A 20,727-nucleotide genomic window follows, 5' to 3' on the forward strand; every position below is an offset into this window, starting at 1 on the left:
AGAGATCCCACAGGATTCTGCCGCCGGCCTTGTTTCCAGGCTCCGTGCTTTCCGGTGAGAATTGGCAGCCGTGCAGCCCAGGCCCTCTGGGCCATGAGAACCTGGCTGGTTCTCAACTCCCTCTGTGGGCTTTACACTCTGTTCGGGTTAGGAGGGAAACAAACTGCCAGAAGCGCCTTCCAGATAGAAGCTTTCCTTACAGGGGCGTCTGTGTGGCTCAGTGGGTTAAAGCCTCTGCCTTTGGCTCGGGTCGTGATCCCAGGGTCCTGGGATCTAGCCCCGCATGGGGGGCTCTCTGCTCAGCAGGGAGCCTGCTTCCTTCTCTCTCTCTCTGCCTGCCTCTCTGCCTACTTGTGATCTGCCTGTCAAATAAATAAACAAAATCTTAAAAAAAAAAAGAAGAAGATTTCCTTACAGCCCAAGCCAGAGGCCTATGGGACTTGGAGCCCCGCCATCTTATAAAAGAGCAGTTCAGCTGGTTCGGCTGAACAAGGCTGGGCCCTGCAGGGAGTACATTACTTGAGTTCCTACAACCCCCAGAAAAGATAGATACAATTATTATATCCATTTGACAGAAGAGGAGGTCATCACTGCCTGCCCCTTTTCCCAACCCCAAAGTCAGGTTGTTTATAGTCAGTAAAAACTAAGTTTTTTAAAAGTTTTGTTTATCTGAGAGAGAGAGAGAGCTCACAGGTGTGTGAGCGGGGTGGGGGGAAAGGCAGAGGGGAAGGGAGAGGGAGAGAGAATCAGGAGCAGACTCTCGCTATCAGCACAGAGCCCGGCATGGGGCCCAGGGCTCCCTATGGCCACCGTGAGATCGTGACCTGAGCCGAAATCAGGAGTCAGACCGGGCCATCTAGGCACCCCGAACTTGGTTCTTTATAGACAATGATCCAGGCTTCAGTGGGGGCTTCAGAGGGAACCTGGGACTACCCTTTCCACCCTCTCAGGAAAGTACAGTTTAGATCATCATCTCTCACCTGGATCCCTTAACGGAGCTCCCGGACTTCAGGCTCACTCCCTCCCTTACCAGCCTCCAGGCGGCTGCCCAAGTCTTCTGTCTGAGAACAGTCTTATCCTTTCCGGTATAAAGCCCGAGCTTTTTCCACCTGGAATAATTTCTCTCCCTCCCAGCCTCATCTGCCTTGGGAACCCAAGATCAACTTTTAGTGCTTAGGACCACTCTTCAGCGGCTCTCTGCAACCTGGCTGGTTTCCACTCACCTTTGAACTTACTAGGCCCGGTACAGCCTCTCGGCCTTGCCCTTTTGAAGATGGCTTTTCAGGGTTACCTCTCAGCCTTGGACAAGGCTTCTTTATTCCTGTGTCTCAAGCACCCAGAAAAGACCTAGCATAGGCACCCAGGAAATGTTTGCTGAATGAAAAAATGACAAAGAAGTTTCCCTAAAAGAGGCAAGTATTTAACATTAATTTTTTGAATCAGCCAAGAGAATCTTCAGAATAAGTGAACCAGTGGCTGTAATTGAATTCTTTTTTCCTATGGTCATGAGATATGAATCTGGAAAAATCGAAATATTTCATTTCTCCCTCCATAAAGCTTTTGAAAGGAAAATAAAAATCACTGGGGTTGGGAGAATTAGCAAGCAACTGAAATATGCTAGTTCTCCACCAGGGGGTGCCCTGAACACAAAGAGAAACCATTCTCCATTAATTTGTTCTTCCCTCTGAGAGAAGCTGCAGAAACCAAATAACTTTTTTATTTTCCCTGCATTGCGTACAGTTTTGCAAGAAATTAATGACTCTCCCATCATGCTTAAAAATCATGGGTGCTTGGAACAAGGCTTCCTGCTAATAAGATACACATGTCTATGTCTACACACACGTGCGAACGTGTGCGCCCCTAGCCCCTTTGAAAGATCCAGGAGTCAAGTTTGAAGATGGTGAGATTTGTTGTATATCTGAAATGTGTTTATTGGCAGATGGAGGTGTTATTTACTATGCTGTCAGATGCAGAATCAAGCAGGATAAAATGTGCCGTGCTGCTTTTAACCCTGACAATGAACAGACTGGTACAGAAGACCCATCCAAGTGTCAGAGATGGGCTATCAGGCAGCTCTCCTTACCAAGAGTGCACGGACACAGCAGCCCCAGCTGGTGTACACTAGTTCAATTTGATTTTTTGGAGGCCGTAGTGGCAGAACACACACAACACGGTCGTATTGGGGAAGTTGTAGTTTGTATAACCAGTGACTTAGGCAAATCAAATCTAGTTTTCAATGTCATAGCTCCAGTTACTGTCTCCAGCATATCCCTTCAAGTTTACCTTCCTTTTAGACTCTGAGCTCTGTATGTGTGTGTCTGTGACTTCTGTATATGGCAAAGGTACATAATACAAGGTAGGCTATAAGGACTCAGTGTTCATAGATTGCTTGTTTATTGATCAGTTTCCATAAAAATGCTGCCAAAAACATCGGGAACGATAACAATGAGATTACAGGGTATACAAGCAAATGGCCCAGAAGGGACTTGGGGGAAGAGAAGGCACCGCCCTGAGCACTCTATGTGAATTTCTCAGTTCATTCGTGTACTAGCCCACTGAAGAAATGATTCTCACCTGACTCCAACACCTATCTTCTCAAGCAATTGTGGCTGTACATTAAAATCCTCAACTAGGCAGCATTCCTGGGAGTGGCCAAGGTTTCCTCCTGAGCCTTTCATACCTAAGAACCGAGGGGACTCTAATTGTATTTGGGCTGTGGGTAGAAGAGTCAGTGGGCTGTCACTGAAACTGACTCCTGTGTTCCTTTGGGTAGGGGGCTGCATGGGTCTCCCTCGTTGCCTAGTTGGCTTTATGTAGGAGGGACACAGAATCAAGACAACTCTGTTTTGGGAAAAACCGTGAAGGATGTCCACTTTAATCACCAAGTAACAAAGAAAACCATACAGGGTTTTCATGAGAATTCAATGAGAAAAAATGTACTCTTGGAACATATTAAGTACGCAGTATTTCTTTTTTCTTTATATTTTTAATTTTTTAAAGATTTTATTTATTTGACAGAGAGAGACAGCCAGAGAGGGAGCACAAGCAGGGGAGTGGGAAAGGGGGAAGAAGGCTTCCCACGGTACAGGGAACCCGATGCGGGACTCAATCCCAGAACCCCGGGATCATAACCTGAGCTGAAGGCACACACATAACGACTGAGCCATCCAGGTGCCTCTTCTTATTTTTATTTTTAGAGCAGTTTTAGATTTATAGCAAAATTGGCAGGAAGGTACAGAGATGCCCCATATGCCCCTGTCTGCGCCGCCCCCCCCCCCCCCCCCCGTCTCGCACACACAGCCTCGCCCAGGATCAATGTGCCCCTCCAGAGTAGTACATTTGATATAGGCGCCTGGTCACTCACCAGAGAGTTAACTCGGTTTGTCAATTTCTGTCACGTTGCCTTCTGCCTGTACCTCCATTGGCACCCAAAGTCTATAGTTTATGTCAGGGTACACCTCTGGTGGTGGACATTCAGTGGGCCAGGACAGTTACGTATAAGGACATATATCAATCGTAATGGTATCGTACCGAGTGCTTTTCACTGCTTCTTGCTTTCCACCTACTCCTCCCTCTGACCCCCCAGACCCCGGCAACCACTTCATTGTCTCCACTTTTTATCCTTTCCGGAATGTCATGTAGTTGGACTCACACAGTATACAGCTTCTGAGATTGGCTTCTTTTGCCTGGCAACAAGCACTGAAGGTTCCTCCATGTCTTCCCGTGACCTGATCACTCATTTTTCTTATCATTGAATAATAATCCAATGACTAAATGTGCCACAGTTTACTTATTCCCCTCACCTCCTGAAGGACATCTTGGTTGCTTCCAAGTTTGGGCAATCATGAATAAAGCTGCTATTAACATCTGAGTGTTGGTTTACGTGTGGGTAAAATTTCGACTCATTGGTACTTTTTAATAAAAAACTATCTTTCCTTAGCCGCATAAATTCTTCCTTCCCATAACTTCTTCCCAACGTGATGGATCAGAGCAGCCAAGACGCAGCAAATTGCTCTTATTAATTAGCCAAGAGGCTGTGCTGGCACAGCAAATAAACAATGTACTACAAATCTGTTTATATCGGCTTCTCCAGACATTTTAAAACAATTAAACTGTCAAGGGGACCTGGAGACAGATCTTTGCATTTTAATGGGAAATGATTAAATATCAGGCATGATTGCTTTTGATGTGTCTGGGCCCGATGAGGAGGGCGAGGTATTGATCGGGGTCCCCAGGAAAGCAGAAGCTCGCTTGGGTCACTTGAGCACATCGCAGTGACAGCTTGGAGACCTGTACGTTCATGGGCTGGGATTAAAGGTCACTCACCGGAGAGTTAACTCAGTTTGTCAGTTTCTGTTGAGATGCGTTCTGCCTGTAGGGCCAGAGGACAGATCATGTCTTCAGAGGGGCATGCCTGGTGGACAGGCAGAGAGAGTTAGTTGCTGAGGGCATCTATTAGAAGAGGGTGTGTGACCCGTCGCTGAGCGCTGACCCCAGTATTGATTTCCAACTGGATGACCTGCCCGTGCAGCCGCTGCCGAAGTCAACTCATGCAGACCTGCACCCTCTGCCCCCACACCTAAGGATACACCACTGTCCAGCGATGCCCTTTATTCACAGGTTCACAGGTGCTTGTCAGATCACCTGTGGCCTTGCCCTCTAGCCACTTACATACAGTAAAGGGGGGGGTGTAGATCATGTCAATAGCTGAATGCCATCAGGTCTGATAGTCAAGTGATAGAAGGGTGTCTTGGATACAGTGATGGGACCAGGGAGACCACGGTTGACTCGAGAGCCTTCCTAGTAGATGTCCTGTTTGAAAGATAAGTAGGTAGAGGAAGGAAGAAGGACACCCCGAGGTGCGGGAAGATTTGGATGTGAAAAAGCACAGCCCAGACAACTCAGTTTGTCTGGTGTGTGAGGTTGGGAGGGATGCCCTGAGCCAAATGGCCGCATCAGCCCAAACCTATATACCCCTCCCCCCGGCTACCTTTGAAGGGGTGGGAGGACCATAGCCCTAAGGTTTAGAAACTGATATCCAAAAAAAAGTGACAGAGGCACTGAAACATATCACCAAGTGAGGCTAAGTAGAACACGTGAGCCCCATGACCCCGGTGCCTTTCTATCATCCGTTCACGGATCCGTGTATAGGAGTTGAATCAGATGGCTTTCCTCCAGGACACCTGACCAATATCAGACACGCTGAGGACTAGGCAGTAGCTGTGGAATGCGAGAAAAAGTAGAAACAGGGGTACTGAGGGGACCTCCTGCCAAGCCTAGCGGAGCTGGGGGGGGGGTACCCCTGCGGTGCAGATGCGGGCCTGAGAGAGCAACACAAAGGCCCCGAGCTGCTGAGCATTCATTTGACAGAAAGGACAGCAGAAATAAATTTCACCTGCCTGGCAATTTGGCTCTCGCTGAACCCTCGCTTTGTTTATTTCTGTGCAGTCTCGACATGCGAAGATTCAGCTGCTCTCATCCCGGGGGACCCCCTCTTCCTCATTGCCCTGCCCTGTGCGGCCCCTGCAGGGTCCTAAGAAGCTCTGGGACAGCGAGAAGACTGTGTCTCTCGATTAGACCTTGATAGGACCACACCTATGGAGATGACTTAATTCTGTCCCTTGGGAAAGACTTTTTTTTTTTTAAGAGCTCTTATATTGGCCAAGAGACACCGCCCCTATATTAGGGCTTTCTATTTTTGTTCGGAGGAAGTTGGCATTTCTCCTGTATAAGGAGTTCACCAAAGCCTAAATTCTTCCATCAGCCATTTTGGTTTGCAAAGAGGTCGGCGACCGTGTGCCCGGTGGCCTCATCCAAGGGCAGTGGGGAAACTCCCATGGCCACACTCCGAAGCTGATCGTCTGCCCGACCGCTGGACAGATGGTTTCTTACGGGACAGGACTGGCTGCGTAGTTTGCGGAGTCCAGTACAAGAGGAGGATGTTCAGAAATGTTGCCCTTTATCGAAAACCCATTGACAGTTCAAAACCGGTGACAGGAAAGTATGAAATGGGTCTTTCTCAGAGCCGGGTCCTAAGCGATGCTAGGAAGCCTGCTAAGAAACAACTCCTTGGCCCATTTGGGTTCTGAGGCCTCCTGATGTTCAGGCCCCTGGGCTGTGGGCGTCTCGTAGGGGTTGGGGGAGGGAGTTTGGTTTCAGGGCAGAACAGATTTTCTCCATCCTCTGCCTACAGCTGAAATCCTGTCCTTACAGCCAAGTCCCTTTCGCTGGAGGCTGGATCCCTGTGGGACGGGCTTACGTTTGCCGCTGTTGTCTGTTACACTCTTAGTGGAGGCAGAGAACACAAGGCAATTCTGATTATGCAGAGAAGCTTAAGGGGAAAAAATTATGTAAGTTTATGGAATGCTTTGGGACCTACATAATCTTCCTTTCCATGCAGCGCTGAGTATGGGTGATGGGGCTCAAATATAGCTCTTGGTGGGTGTCGGTAATTCTTCAATATTCATTGATAGTGACGATATTCAGACCTTGAAACAGATTTCCTTTCTCTCTGACTCAAGGGAAGTTTTCCCAGAGCCACACAGAAGGAGAATCCAATCTGTTCAATAGGAAAGACTCATTTGCTCCCGGAATAACTAAATTTCCATTTTCATTTCAATTTTCAACCAAAATAGTGGATCTTCCATAAGGCAAAACTAAAAAGAATGGCAATTTGGTGTGGGGCTTCACGTTTCCTTAAAATTTTGATTCCTATATTAACACCGTTGAGTGCTTCTGTAGCATGTATGGTATAATGCTAAAATAGTCTGTGTTTCTTGCTTTTTGTTGTAATTAGCCAAAAGCCTCGTCATAGGCTGCTAGTAGAGTCTCTGAATTTTTAACAGAGGACTCCAATATGAAAATGTATTTTTTGGCACGAAACTCAAAAGTCAGGTAGAATTTCATCATTTTACAAGTCATTGTTACAGAGGACTGAGCAAGTGTAATTCTTATAAATGTCTATCTTGCTTGTAGCATTTTCTCTTCATTAATTATTCAATCTCAAAATAAAAGACACATTTTCTACATCCCCAAAGCTATTGGGGAGCCTTTCAGACGACAAGATTCCTGAGAGAGGGGAGAAGCGCCGACCAAAGAAGGCAGCCAGCTCCAAAAACCCCTCTGATGTGCAGAGGGATCCTGTTACAGACCATTTTTCGTAATTCTAGAAGGCAAAATAAAATTTTATGCTTGGAACTAATAAGTTTAAGCAAACAGTACGGGCGAAGCTTATATCTGAGTCCAAGCAATGGTCTGATTATTGCCAGAACAATACGGCTACATGATGAATCATTAATGATCTGTGAGAGTCATAATGGTCTGTCACTAATGCCCATTAATGATCTCTCTATACCGCGAGTATGGGCTTGATGTTTCTGGCCAGTACCTTGGAGAATACTTTAGATATGCCTTAAACTTTCTCTGATCTCCTTTCTCTGTGTCTGCTCCAAATGTAGACAGCAATTGTCTGGGTAGGACCAGCTTATAAAGAAGCATGGCTTTGTTAAGGAAGTCGTATTCAGGTAAGATTTATTTATGCAATGTTTTTGAAGGACAGAGACTTGAAAGCTTATCCCGGACATTAACACCTTTATAGAAATTAACAAAATTATGCCGGGGATCTTTCTGTTGAGATCTTTTCTTTCTGGATGGGACACAGGCTCTTGAGTTTCCCCGTACTTCGTGATGTTTCGAGTCTTTGAAAAATGCTTCCTTTGTTTTTCTTTTCTCAGAGAAATTGTAGATATTAATTGTTAGAGAAGAGTGAATGTATATATCTATGTGAAGTGCTATTGGTATTTAGAGATCTGTGACACCAGCTGATTCCAGAGGGGTTTCCTACCTCCGGATTTGCATTAACTCTGCAGATAGCACAGGACATTAATTCGAATTTCTAAACGAAGAAAGAAGAATAAAGAATTGTCATCAGCTTTAAATGTATGTTGCTTTTAGCTTAGGAAAGGAAAGAAGGAGAGCTAAGGAAAGGAGAACACAAGCACTTTAATTCTGAGAATCGTATTAGGTGTATCTTCAGGGAAATCACAGAAGATGGGCACTCCGTAATGTCTAAGCGAAACCAGGAGAGTATCTGTCCCTCCATGGCGGCAAGGGAGATGCGGCAGATAGCTAATGGGACCAACGCCCAGGAGCCTCTGGCTCACGGAGAAAAACAAGATGAGAGAAGGTTGCAGGAGCCTCTGAAAATAGCAAGACAGGGATTCTTTTGGATGGTTGGAATCCCCCCACTGGCTACTTTCTGATGGGCAATTTTAGCGTGGAACTAAATGGAAAATGGCATCTTTTCTTGGAAAACTTTCTGCCGGTTTTCATATTATCTGAACGAAGTAGCTTCATCAAGCCAATGCTTCCGCTGAAACCCTTGCGCTTTCGTGATCATTGAACTCCAGCGGACCCCAGAGAATGCTAACCCCTCGAAACGCTCTATTTCGCTAGCACATTTCATCCAGATGGGTGATGACTGACTCTTTGTGATTTTTGTTTCTTCAAAATCCCTCTACCTGTGCTGAAACTGCCGAGTAGCTTGAGTTTGTTTGTGGAATTAACTGGGATCCATAGGCTTCCCCTTCTGAGTGCTTTTGCAGGATCTTCTGAACTACGTGGGGTGGTCTCGGAGCACCCCCAGATGAAGGTTCAGGTTAATCTGTCAAATTGCATGGGCATTGTTTGTTTGGTTATTTTTCACTGATTTCCTCATAGAAGCGGTGGGGGGGGCGGGGAAGCTCATTTGAACAGTTGAGGTATCAAGGGCGATATTGGTGATGAAAACCATAGAATTTGTGAGCTGGGTCCAGAAGTTCATTTATTTTATTATTATTTTCACAACCCATGCCTCTAATAACTTACCAAAGTTTCCTCTTGTCTGATGGAAGACAGCTTATAACCATCCTTTAAGGATGGGACTACAAGCTCTATGTCCCTTAGCGCAGGATATGGTACCTATGGCAGAAACATTGAGACTCTTCGCTCTACTTACATAAGGTATTGGAGTAGCATGCACACGTTAATTCTTTGCTAAGTAAGATCTGTGACGCAGGTAATTGTTACCAGTTGTTGCACTGACCCGTGCACGTATTCACTGCAAACAGCCAGATTGCTATCTAACCTGTTTGGTTAGATTTGAGCACAAACCAACTTTATGCTTACGAAAGACTTCTAGATTGATCGATGAAATGTTATCAATAGACGCGTCTGTTTTAAATAGTTGTATGTTCGTGGCACACTGAGCCCCCTTGCAGAAACAAAAGCCAGCGAGGGGGACAGATTGTCAGCGACTGGGAATGCTGCAGTTTCTCTTTGAAAGGAATGTGAAACATACCTGGAGTGTTGGAGGGGCAGCGCCGAGCTGAGGCTAGCACTGTGCAAATGAGGCCGAAAGAGAGGGTTGTGCTCCCCCAAAATGGCGAGTCCCAAGAAAGGTTGGGTAGTTTATCCCTTTGCCTTTTGATAGGAAACACTTTGCCCCTCATATACAGAGGAGACTGTCCCAGCCACAACACCCATCAGCCCTCCGAAGGACTCATCTCAGCAGCTCTCAAGGCAAGAACATTTACCCTAAATCCTCCATTCTCTGGTCTGATGAATCTCTTTTGGTCCCCATGGAAGTTAAAGAACAGGCAGTCGCTGTGCTCTGTGTAACCTTTTACAGCCGGGAGCCTTCATGATCATGCTCGTTGCAGTTAAGGAATCCGAATTTCTTTAGCCTACACTTTTAGTCTTGTATCTAAACCCTGCTTTAGCTCAGCTATTTCTTTCTCTAAGCATTCATGTCCTTGCTCTGCTGCCTCCTGCTCGTCCGTGACTACTTCTCCGGCTGTTCAAGGTCCCTTCATGTTCTTTCTTGTTTCTGGTGGGTTATGGGCCTTCTGTATGTGCCCATGCCTACACCTGCCCAATAGTCCACAGATCATATTGACTGGGAGCTTCCAAAATTTAGAACACATGAAGACAGTTGTCCCTCTCTTTGGGAACTGGGGGAAACAATATATTGTTCATTGTTTTCTTATTGATAGGCACTTAGGAAGTGATCTAGTGATTGTTTTCTTATCGGTAATTGCTTAGTCCGTTTATCAGGGGATACAGGTGTGCACTTCGGCTGTTTCACAGACTGCTCTTTTGGAGCACTGAGGTCCTGACTCCCTGGGTGGTTCGTCAACGTGCCTTCCCATATCACGCAGCTCTGACTGCCTGGCCCCAGGCCCAGTGCTTAGTAGGTATTGAGCTTTAGTTGAGGGATAAATATAGCCACAGTGGTTGCATGGAACACTCAGAAATATTTCAGTACATTTGCTTTGGACAAATGATTACACAACCTAAGCCAATCTTATGAAACTGACCAGAAAGACTGTCTTCAAATTTTGTCTTATAGAATGGATGGTGGAAATCTGTATTTGCCTTGTGCCATTTGCTTCAGAAACTTGGAGGCTCCGGAGTCATGAATACTAGTATAAAAGAAGAGGTCTCAAGTGGTAGGACAGTTCATCTCGGCAGCTAAGCTCTTGTGAACAGAGGAGAGTATCCACAGGAAGTGAGCGCCCCTTGGGTAGAAAATGTTCTGTCAGTTCCCCCTTGGGATACCAGTTCCGTGGGAGAAAGAGGAATATGCCATTACTTACATTTTCAGTACAGCAGTGCCACTGGGCTTTAAGCCTATCTCAGTCAACAGGACAAGTATATCCTGCCTGGTACAATTAAATTGTTTGCAGAAAATTATATGTAAATCAAGCCCATTTGAATTCTGCATGGAGTATGTTATAAGGAAAGGAACCTTTCAGTGAATGTTTTTGTAGAGTGAAGACTTCTCTTATAAGAGATAGATTTAAAAGATTACTCTTTAATCTATCCATTTGAAAGCCTGAATTTTTTTATACCAGAATGAAAACATGATATCTACATTCTGTTCAGAAGGCATTCTTTGACTAGAGCTTGCTAAAGTATGCTTTACTATAATAATGCTTCATTTGTAAGAATGTGAAAATGGGGGGGCCCTGTGTGGCTGAGTGGGTTAAGCGTCTGCCTTCAGCTCAGGTCATGATCTCAGGGTCCCGGGATCGAGCCCCGCGTTGGGCTCTCTGCTCCACAAGGAGCCTGCTTCCCCTCAACCCCGCCTGACTCTCTGCCTACTTGTGATCTCTCTCTCTCTCTCTCTCTCTGTCAGATAAAAAATAAAGAATGTGAAAATGGTCACAATTAAGTCTACTTCCTTTGTAAGTTTCTAAATAACTCATTAGTGTTTCTTACAAGTTAGCACCTATTATTGGATATGACACGATAGTGTTGCCTTATAAAACAGAACTTTTAAAAAAACCTTACTCAAAGGGAGTTGTAAGTAACAGGCATGATCATTTACATATTTAAAGAGGGTGTCCACATGCCTCCTGGACCTGAAACTCTTAATTCATTGCCCATGCCAGTTCCCTCTGTCTAGTTCAACATGGAGCTGTGATGTCGGAATATTGACTCTTGCGCGACAGACTCCATTCTTGATTCTGTTTTTAGAGGATGAAGAATTACGAGCCAGGAGCCTTTCTTAGACAAGATGGCTGTTGTTTAGGCATATATGAGGGCTCTAGACCACCTAGTATGCCAGCATTCTTTGTAACATTCATCGTTCCTCTTAGGCCTAACTGCATAGTTGAGTAAGAAAAAGGTATTTTTCCAGCTCTAACACCAGCTATTATAATAGGATATGATGAGGTCTCCAAATGCCACATTCATCCTGTCCCTTCCCTATGTAAAAGCCACTACTGGCTTCATTGTGAATACCAGCCAGTTGGGTGCAGGAGGTAACTGGCTTTATTCTGTAAGCCAACTTCACAGCAGTCTGGCTCAACATACCTTTCCAGTCCTAGACCCTTCCTTCCCTAAAAGAACTGCTCAGTCACTCCAATTGCCTCTGCTATACCTAGAGAAATTTTTCCAATTTGTTAGTGTGTGCCCCATTTAGTGCCCTCTCTGTGATGTGTTACGCACTGAGGAAGGTGCCAAGATGAAAAAGCCATAATAGGCTCTGCCTTCCAGGAAGGCACAGTCCGGTTGCCCAGCTAGCTAATATCACAAACACTGTGATGAGGGCTCTAATAGAAATACTAAAAGCTACAGGGGATGAGGGCTAGGGAGATGCCTTCTGCTGGCAGGATCTGGGACAGCCTCATTGTGGAGGTGTAATTTATCTAGAGACTTAAATGTGTGTGAGACTTTGGTTCATAGCCTCTGAGATGTTTTTCTTATCCTATCCCCCTAGCCAAAGAAGATCTCTTCACCCCTGGAAACTCATGGTATTCTGGCTACACTGGTCATGACCCTCATTTTCAACTCCTTCATACTATATTAAACTTTATGCTCATTTCCCCAACTAGATGATCAATTCCTAAGAGGCAAGGCTAAGTATTCAACATTTCTTTTTCTATCCCTAATCAAGAGCACAGGGCTAATAACAGAAGTAACTAAAAAATGTTACTCATGTGGGAAAAAATTCTTTTGGTTGGCTCCTGGGACTTCCTTGACCTCTTGGGTAAGCACCGCTACACAGTAGTATGCCATGATAGGGAACAAAACTAGTCAAGTTCACTATTGCTGAGCTCGACGGGAGTGGGTACAGACTGTGAAGATTCCTTTCTGCCCCCTTTTCATTCACTCAACAAATATGCCCCAAGAACCTCCTATGTTGCGTGCACTGTGCAGGCTTCTAGATGTACAGTGCCAAATAAAGCAAGGTAGGCAGTTTAGAAGCAAGTCAAGCAGCCTTTCTGGTCCCTTTCCCCTAAATCGTATCATAACCCTATCCTGGAGATCTTAACACTCCCAAAACAAGGAAAGGTGAACCCATAATATTTCTTTCATAAAGTCTCCTCTCCATAATATTTTAGTCTCTAAATATATTATATATCTAATATATATATTAGAGACTATATTTAGTCTCTAAATATAAGATCCTTGTTCTTGGTCAACAGTTTTTCTGTTCTTCCTCATTAAGAAAGAAAAGCTTAAATAATTACCCAAACTGTTAGACTGTGTGACCAAGTAAAAATGACTGCCGTTTGTTAAACATCAGCTATGGGCTGGTCCCCAGCTGGTCCCCAGCTTAAATACTATAAATTTAAATACTGTTACTCTAATTCTTAACAACAACCCTGCAAGGTAGGGGAATAGTCCCTCATTTTACTGCTGAGGGAGCTGAGAGCTGAGGCTCAGAGAGGTTCAACAATGAGACAGTTCCCCAGTTAATGAACATTGGAGCCAATCTTTAAAATGGGCCCATATAATGCCATACTATCCCAGATATAATAGATTTTGAGCAAATATTGGTTTGCTGATTAGTTGATTGTTACTGCTCTGATTGCAGTATCTTTATATATTTAAAACTCCAGGGGCGGCCGCATTGTTCAGTGGGTTAAGCCTCTGACTTCGGCTCAGATTATGATCTCGGGATCCTGGGATGGAGCCCCACATTGGGCTCTCTGCTCAGCGGGAGCCTGCTTCCCCCTCTCTCTGCCTGCCTCTCGCTTACTTGTGATCTCTGTCAAATAAATAAATATTTTTTTAAAAATTCCAATAGAAGAAGTTGGTAGTCTTTGGTCACTCTCAATCCCAAGCAGGTGTCTGTATGTCCTGATAGCAAATCTACCAATGTTTTATGCTTAGTAGAAGCAGAATTACTGTTTTGAGACAATGTAACTCACTTACCTTAAACATTTTTATGTGACTCCATATTGATAATTCATCTAAATCACAGGAAAATTTAGAATCTCAGGTAAAGTTATAGTTTCTGTCAGATTCTTACAGTTGCAAGCATCCAACTAAAAATTATGTCAACTCTTTTCAATAAAATAAAATAATCAGATTTTGTAGACATATGAAGGCTGACTCATAACACTCATAACTCGTGAAAATATCTGAAATCACATTTCAAGCATTAGCTTCAGTGTTGTCTAACTGCACTATTTCTATATGGTAAAATTCTGTATTCTGGACTGAAAATTCTGTAACCCAGCTGTTCCCAAACTTTAGTGTGTGCTATCAGCTTCCTCTGTGAAACTGGTTCAAATTGGAGATTCCTAGCTAATTTGGTTGGAACCCAAGAGTCTACATTTTAACAAGTACTCCGTGAGATTCTGGAACAGGAAAACCACTCATATATCACATCAGAAATCCTCCTAGAAGTATTCTTCTCCACTGATTACTGTCTTCCCAATCTTGTAGACCTTCCTTACCAGCCTCCCGCAACCACACGCAACAGGTTGAGTGTGTATCACTTTCAAAGCTTTCCACCATTTAGGTATAATTTGCATACAGTTAAATGCTCATATCTTAAGGAGACCGTTTGATCAGTTTGGAGAAATACACACACTCATGTCCTCTATATTTAAAATACAGAACATTTCCATCACCCCAGAAAGTTCCCTTATAGCCCTTCCTAGTCAACACCCCTCTGTTGCCAGAAGCATCCATTGACCTTATTTCTATCATCAGAGGTTCGTTTTCCCTATTTTAGAACTTCATATAAATGGATAATTATAGTGTATGTTTTGCTTGTGTGTATCTGGCTTCTTTTACACAGAATAATGTTTTCAAAATTCACCCATGCATCTGTATCAGTAAGTCATTACACTGCACCACTGAGTAGCGTTCCATTGCATGAATATGCCAGTTTGTTTACCTGTTTTCTCATTGATTGACATCTGGACTGTTTCCAGATTTTAGCGACACTGTGTAAATCTTCTGTAAAGAATTTTTACAAGTATTTCTGCGGACATATGTTTTCTTTTTTTTTAAGATTTTATTTATTTATTTGACAAAGAGAGAGATCACAAGTAGGCAGAGAGGCAGGCAGAGAGAGAGGAAGGGAAGCAGGCTCCCTGCTGAGCAGAGAGCCTGATGAGGGGCTCTATCCCAGGACCCTGGCATCATGACCTGAGCCGAAGGCAGAGGCTCTAACCCACTGAGCTACCCAGGTGCCCCACGGACATGTTTTCATTTCTTTTTTTAAAAAAAGATTTATTTGTTTTAGAAACAGAGAGAACACGATAGGGGGAGAGGCAGAGGGAAGGGAGAGAATCTCAAGCAGACTTCCTGCTCATGTGGAGCCTGAAGTGGGGCTCAATCTTATAACCCTGAGATCATGACCTGAACCGAAATCAAGAGTTAAACACTTAACCGACTGAGCCACTCAGACGCCTCATAATTTCTTTTCGACAAATCCCTAGTTGTGAAATTGTTGGGTCATGAGTCTGATGTAAGTTTAATTTTTTAAGCCACTGCTAAACTAGTCCCCATCATTTTTCACTCCCACCACTGAGAATCCTGATTGTTCCAAATAATCACCAACATTTGGGATTGTCAATTGTTTTTATTTCTACCCATTCTTGTTGTGTTATACAGTGATATTACATTTTGGTTTTAATTTACATCTGCCTGATGACTGATGATCTTCGGTGCTTTTTCATGTGGCTATTTGTAGATCTTGACTAAAGTATTTGTTCAAGCATTTTGCCTATTTCCACTGGGTTCTTTGTCTTACTGAGTTGGTCACAGTAGCATCTCATTGTCCTTTTAATATCTGTAGCATCTCTAGTGATGTCCTCGTTTCCAGTTATTATATCAATAGTTCATATTTTTCTCCCTTTTTCTTGATCTGAATTGCTAGTGGTTTCAAAAATTTTATTTTATTTTCCAAAGAATCAACTTTTGGGTTTGGTGATTATCTCTACCTATTGTCCATCATTGATTCTCTTTTTCATTTTTTTTTAAAGATTTTATTTATTTATTTGACAGAGAGAGAGATCACAAATAGGCAGAGAGACAGACAGAGAGAGATGAGGAGAAGCAGGCTCCCTGCTGAGCAGAGAGCCCAATGCGGGACTCGATCCCAGGCCCCTGGGATCATGACCTGAGCCGAAGGCAGAGGCTTAACCCACTGAGCCACCCAGGCGCCCCCTCTTTTTCATTTTTATTACATTCTTCCTCCTACTTATTCGAGATTTAGTTATTTCTTCCCTTTCTAGTTTTTTAAGCTGGAAATGTCATTTGTTTTGTGACGTTCTTATTTTTTTTAATATAATTTTTTATTTTTTATAAACATATATTTTTATCCCCAGGGGTACAGGTCTGTGAATCACCAGGTTTACACACTTCACAGCACTCACCAAAGCACATACCCTCCCCAATGTCCATAATACCACCCCCTTCTCCCAAACCCCCTCCCCCCAGCAACCCTCAGTTTGTTTTGTGAGATTAAGAGTCACTTATGGTTTGTCTCCCTCCCAATCCCATCTTCTTTCATTGATTCTTCTCGTACCCACTTAAGCCCCCATGTTGCAACACCACTTCCTCATATCAGGGAGATCATATGATAGTTGTCTTTCTCCGCCTGACTTATTTCGCTAAGCATGATACGCTCTAGTTCCATCCATGTTGTCGCAAATGGCAAGATTTCATTTCTTTTGATGGCTGCATAGTATTCCATTGTGTATATATACCACATCTTCTTGATCCATTCATCTGTTGATGGACATCTAGGTTCTGTTCCAAAAAATAGAAATGGAAGGAAAACTTCCAAACTCATTTTATGAGGCCAGCATCACCTTGATCCCAAAACCAGACAAGGATCCCACCAAAAAAGAGAGCTATAGACCAATATCCTTGATGAACACAGATGCGAAAATACTCAACAAAATACTAGCCAATAGGATTCAACAGTACATTAAAAAGATTATTCACCACGACCAAGTGGGATTTATTCCAGGGCTGCAAGGTTGGTTCAACATCCGCAAATCAGTCAATGTGATACAACACATCAAAAAAAGTGACGTTCTTATTTTTAAATAAAGGCATTAAAAGCTATACAATTCCCTATAAGATGGCTTTAGATTCATTTCAATTTTTTATACACCATACTTTAATTATCATTCAATACAAAATATTTTCTAACTTCTTTTGTAGATTTTTTTCTTTTACCCATGACTTATTTAAATGTGTGGTATTTGATTTCCAAATTTGGGGAGATGGTCTATTTATATTCTTGATGTTGATTTCAAACTTGGTATTTTTGCAGTCCGGGAACATATTCTGTTTGATTTTGACCCTCAGAAATTGATTTAAACTTGGGTTATGGCTGAGCTTATAGTCTGCGTGGTGAATCATCTAGGTACCCTGGAGGAGAATGTGTTTTCTGCTGTTGGTTAGTGCAGTGTTCTGCATATCTATATCAGGTCAAATGGATTGATAGTTTTGTTCAAGTCTATATTCTGACATTTTTGTCTCCATATTCTGTCAATGCCTTAGAGATAAGTATTGAAACCGCCAACTATGACCATGCATTTATCTCAGTCTTCTTTTATTAGTATCAATTTTTTTGCTTCGAGTATGTAGTCCGTTTGTTAGTAAGTGCAATCATACAGGAATTTATATTTTTGATAAGTTGACTATTATAATTGTGAAGTTTTCTTCTTTACCTCCAGCGATATTCATCACCTCTAAGTCTACCTTATCTGATATTAGCAGAGCCACACCATCTTTGTTAGGCTTAGTGTTTGCAATATGTATAATTTCCATCTTTTGACATTCTTCCTCTTTGTGTCTTTCTGTTTAAAGTGTGTTTCTGGTGTCTACGTAATTGAGCCTTTCCTTCCAGTCCCCAAATTCTGCCTTTTATTTAAGGTTTTCGCACCATTCATGTTTAAATCATAATTACTGATGTGTTTAAATTTAAGTCTTTCATTTTAGTCCTTGGTTTCAATGTGTCCAGTATTCTCTGTGACCCTGTTCCTCTTTCACAGCATGTTTGGTGTGAATCAGATATTTTTTTCATACTACATTCTTTGTATTGTTTTTAGTGGTTTCACAAGATTACATTGTGCATCTTTACCTTTGCTACTTTGAATATATATTCTATTCACAAGCAAGCTCAGAAATTTCCAGCATTGTTCTTCCAATTATCCCATTCACAACCTTTATTGTCGTTTTCTCATATATTTTATTCTGTATGTGCTGTCCCCCATGTTACTTTATTTTTAATTTTACTATAAACAGTAATTTGTCTATGATGTGATTTCTATATGCATGCACACATAAACACACAATGCTATTTTTTAAAGTAATGATCCTTTATACTTACCAATATATTTATTCCTTCTGCTGTTTTTTTTTATTTCTTCCTGCAGAATTAGATTTCTGTGCAGTATAATTTTACTTCAGTAATAGCTTTTTTTTTTTTGACCGTTTCTTGTGGTGCATATCTGCTGGATAAAAATTCTTTCAGCTTTTATTTCCCTAAATATTTCTTTATTTCACCTTCCTCTTTGAAGAGCATTTTTTGCAGGGTATGTAATTCAGCTTTGACAGAGTCTATTTGCTTTCAGCAGATGAGATGATAGTCTATTGTCTTCTGTCCCTCGTTGTTTCTGATGAGAAGTTATATATGGTTCTTAACCGTTGTTCCACTGTATGTAGTATTTCTGTTTTCTCTGGATGCTTTCAGGATTGTCTCTTCATCTCTGTTTTTTTTTTTAATAGTTTGACTATGATGCCTAGCTGGGTTTTGTTTGTTTTATCAATCTTGCTTGGTATTCTCTGAGCTTCTTAGCTATTTAAGGTTGACTTTCATAAATTTTGAAAACCTGTTGGCCATTATTCTCTCACACATTTCTTCTGCTCATTTCTCTTGTTCTTCTCCTCTAGGGACCCTAATTACTTACATCAGATGGTTTGTTGTTGTCCCATAGATCTTACTCTGTTCTAGGTTTTTTTTTTTTTTTTTTTTTTTTTTTTTTTTTTTTTTTACTGCTTTATTTCATTCTGTTTCTTTTTAGATCCTTTCTTTTCTTTTTAAGGTTTTACTTATTTATTTTAGAGAGAAAGAGCACACAAGTGGGGCACAGGGGAGGCAGAGGGAGAGGCAGAGAATCTCAAGCGGACTCCATGCCAAATGTGAGGCACCTGACATGGGATTTGATCCCAGGACCCTGAGATCATAACCAAAACCAAGAGTTGGGCACTTAACGGACTGAGCCACCCAGATGCCCCTATTTTTGGATACTTTATATCCAAATGTATCCAAGTCAGAAATTTTATTCTCTGCTATATCCAGTCACCTGATAAGCCATGCAAACAAATTCATCATCTCCGATATTCTCCATTTCATTCCTGGCTCTTCTAGGTTGTTTTTTTTTTTTTTTTTTTTTTTTTCCTATTTAGAGCTTCCATCTCAATGCTGAGGTTCTATGTCCATTCATGCATGTTATTTACTTTTTCCACTAGATCTTTTAAAATATTTTGGACGATTTTGAAGTTCACTTTTGAAGTCCTTGTTTGATGAAGGGATAATTCCAGCCACCGCTGGAATTGATTCTATTGACTCTATCTCATAAGACTGTTTTCTAATTTCTTCCTTTTTTAAGTGTTTTGTTCATATAATTTCTGTTGGAATACAAGCCACTATGTATAAAAGAACAGAAAATGAGGTAAATTATAAGTGTCCAAAATGGGAACACCTTTTCATCGAGTAGGCCATGAGCACTTGGTTTGAGATTAATCTACCATTAGATCTGGATCTGTGCTTCATTGTCATTTTAGCTCTATTTAACCCATGATGAGCTTCACTTTATTTAAGAACAGGAACAGAACCTTCTCCTCAGGAGGGCTTTCAGTTTGAGTACCTAGGGATAGTTGGTGTCTGTTCTCCTTCCTTAACCCCATACTTTGACAGGTTCTGTAGCCTGGACCCCTGTAGGAATGGACGTTCTCTTTTTAATCTCCTGCCCACCACAGCAGTAGAAGACCTCTGGGTGGTACTCGATGTTCTCCATGGACTCAACACCAGTGGGGTTTCTCTCAGTTGTTACTCTGCCCTCACTGCCCTACGCACTTCATCTTGAGGGCTTTCCTGACCCTCCTCCAATGGCGGATGACCACTCCTACTCATTGTGAAGCCTGGAGTGTGAAAAGGAGCTCGCATTCAAACTTTCTGAGCTTTGTTTACCATCCTGTCTTAGATTTGTGCTTGAGTGCCATTGTTGTCGAAGTAATAGAGTTCAATATAATGTTATTAAAATATCCAACATCCATACAACACTCCAGAATTCTGTGCACACTGGACTAAAGTGATAATGACACATACAGCCTACTTCAGCACTCTCCACTTTGGAGGTCAGAGTTTTTCTGTGGTAAATTTTCAGTGAAAGATCTTTGAAGAGTCAAGGGACCATGGCTCAAGAGACGGAGTATTTGGGAATATGTGAAGCGGAAGACATGGTCTCTGTCTACCCACACTTAAATACTAGATGAGAGATTGACTCCTCTCTGAAATTTCGGAGAACCTGGAATTATAACCCGGAGTGCCAAAACAGGAACACTACAAAAATTATATCATCTTAGAATGGAGTGTAAGCAATAAGCCATTGCATGATGGGTTATTATTCATAAAAGGCTTTTATTTCATATGTGTGTGTCCATATTTCACTAAATATAAGGTTCCTCAATGGAGAATGAATTCATACATTTTTTCTTCAGTTTTTACTAACTGCAGCTTTGGAAAGGATAACAGAATATTAAAATACTGGGCAAGTAAAAGTTACAGTTATGGTTAAAATGTAAGTTTTCCCATCTGTATTCTCTTCCTACTTATTCTTATGGCCTTGTTGAAGCTGAGAGACTTTCCTTTTCACACAAAATGAAAATAAGAAGTTATATGTGAGTAACATCCAATGGCAA

The 20,727-nt window shown here is 42.3% G+C and overlaps 1 protein-coding gene across 6 annotated transcripts in view; it reads left to right on the forward strand.

The window, feature by feature from the left end:
* FGF13 (fibroblast growth factor 13) overlaps window positions 1-20,727 on the forward strand; it is a 491,770-nt gene that overhangs the window by 382,141 nt on the left and 88,902 nt on the right. Inside the window, exon 1 of one of the 6 annotated variants that reach the window (XM_004773646.3) lies at window positions 7,481-7,523. The exons of the other annotated variants lie outside the window; for them this stretch is intronic. Within the exon in view, the coding sequence (XP_004773703.1) occupies window positions 7,496-7,523 (28 nt within the window). The 5' untranslated portion in view covers window positions 7,481-7,495. Of the gene's footprint in view, window positions 1-7,480; window positions 7,524-20,727 lie in introns of those variants that run through there. 6 annotated transcript variants of the gene reach the window in all.

Source organism: Mustela putorius, unplaced genomic scaffold (genome assembly GCF_011764305.1).
Source record: "Mustela putorius furo isolate JIRA1106 unplaced genomic scaffold, ASM1176430v1.1 tig00003899_pilon_pilon_pilon, whole genome shotgun sequence".
In the NCBI taxonomy this organism is placed as follows: Eukaryota; Metazoa; Chordata; class Mammalia; order Carnivora; family Mustelidae; genus Mustela; species Mustela putorius.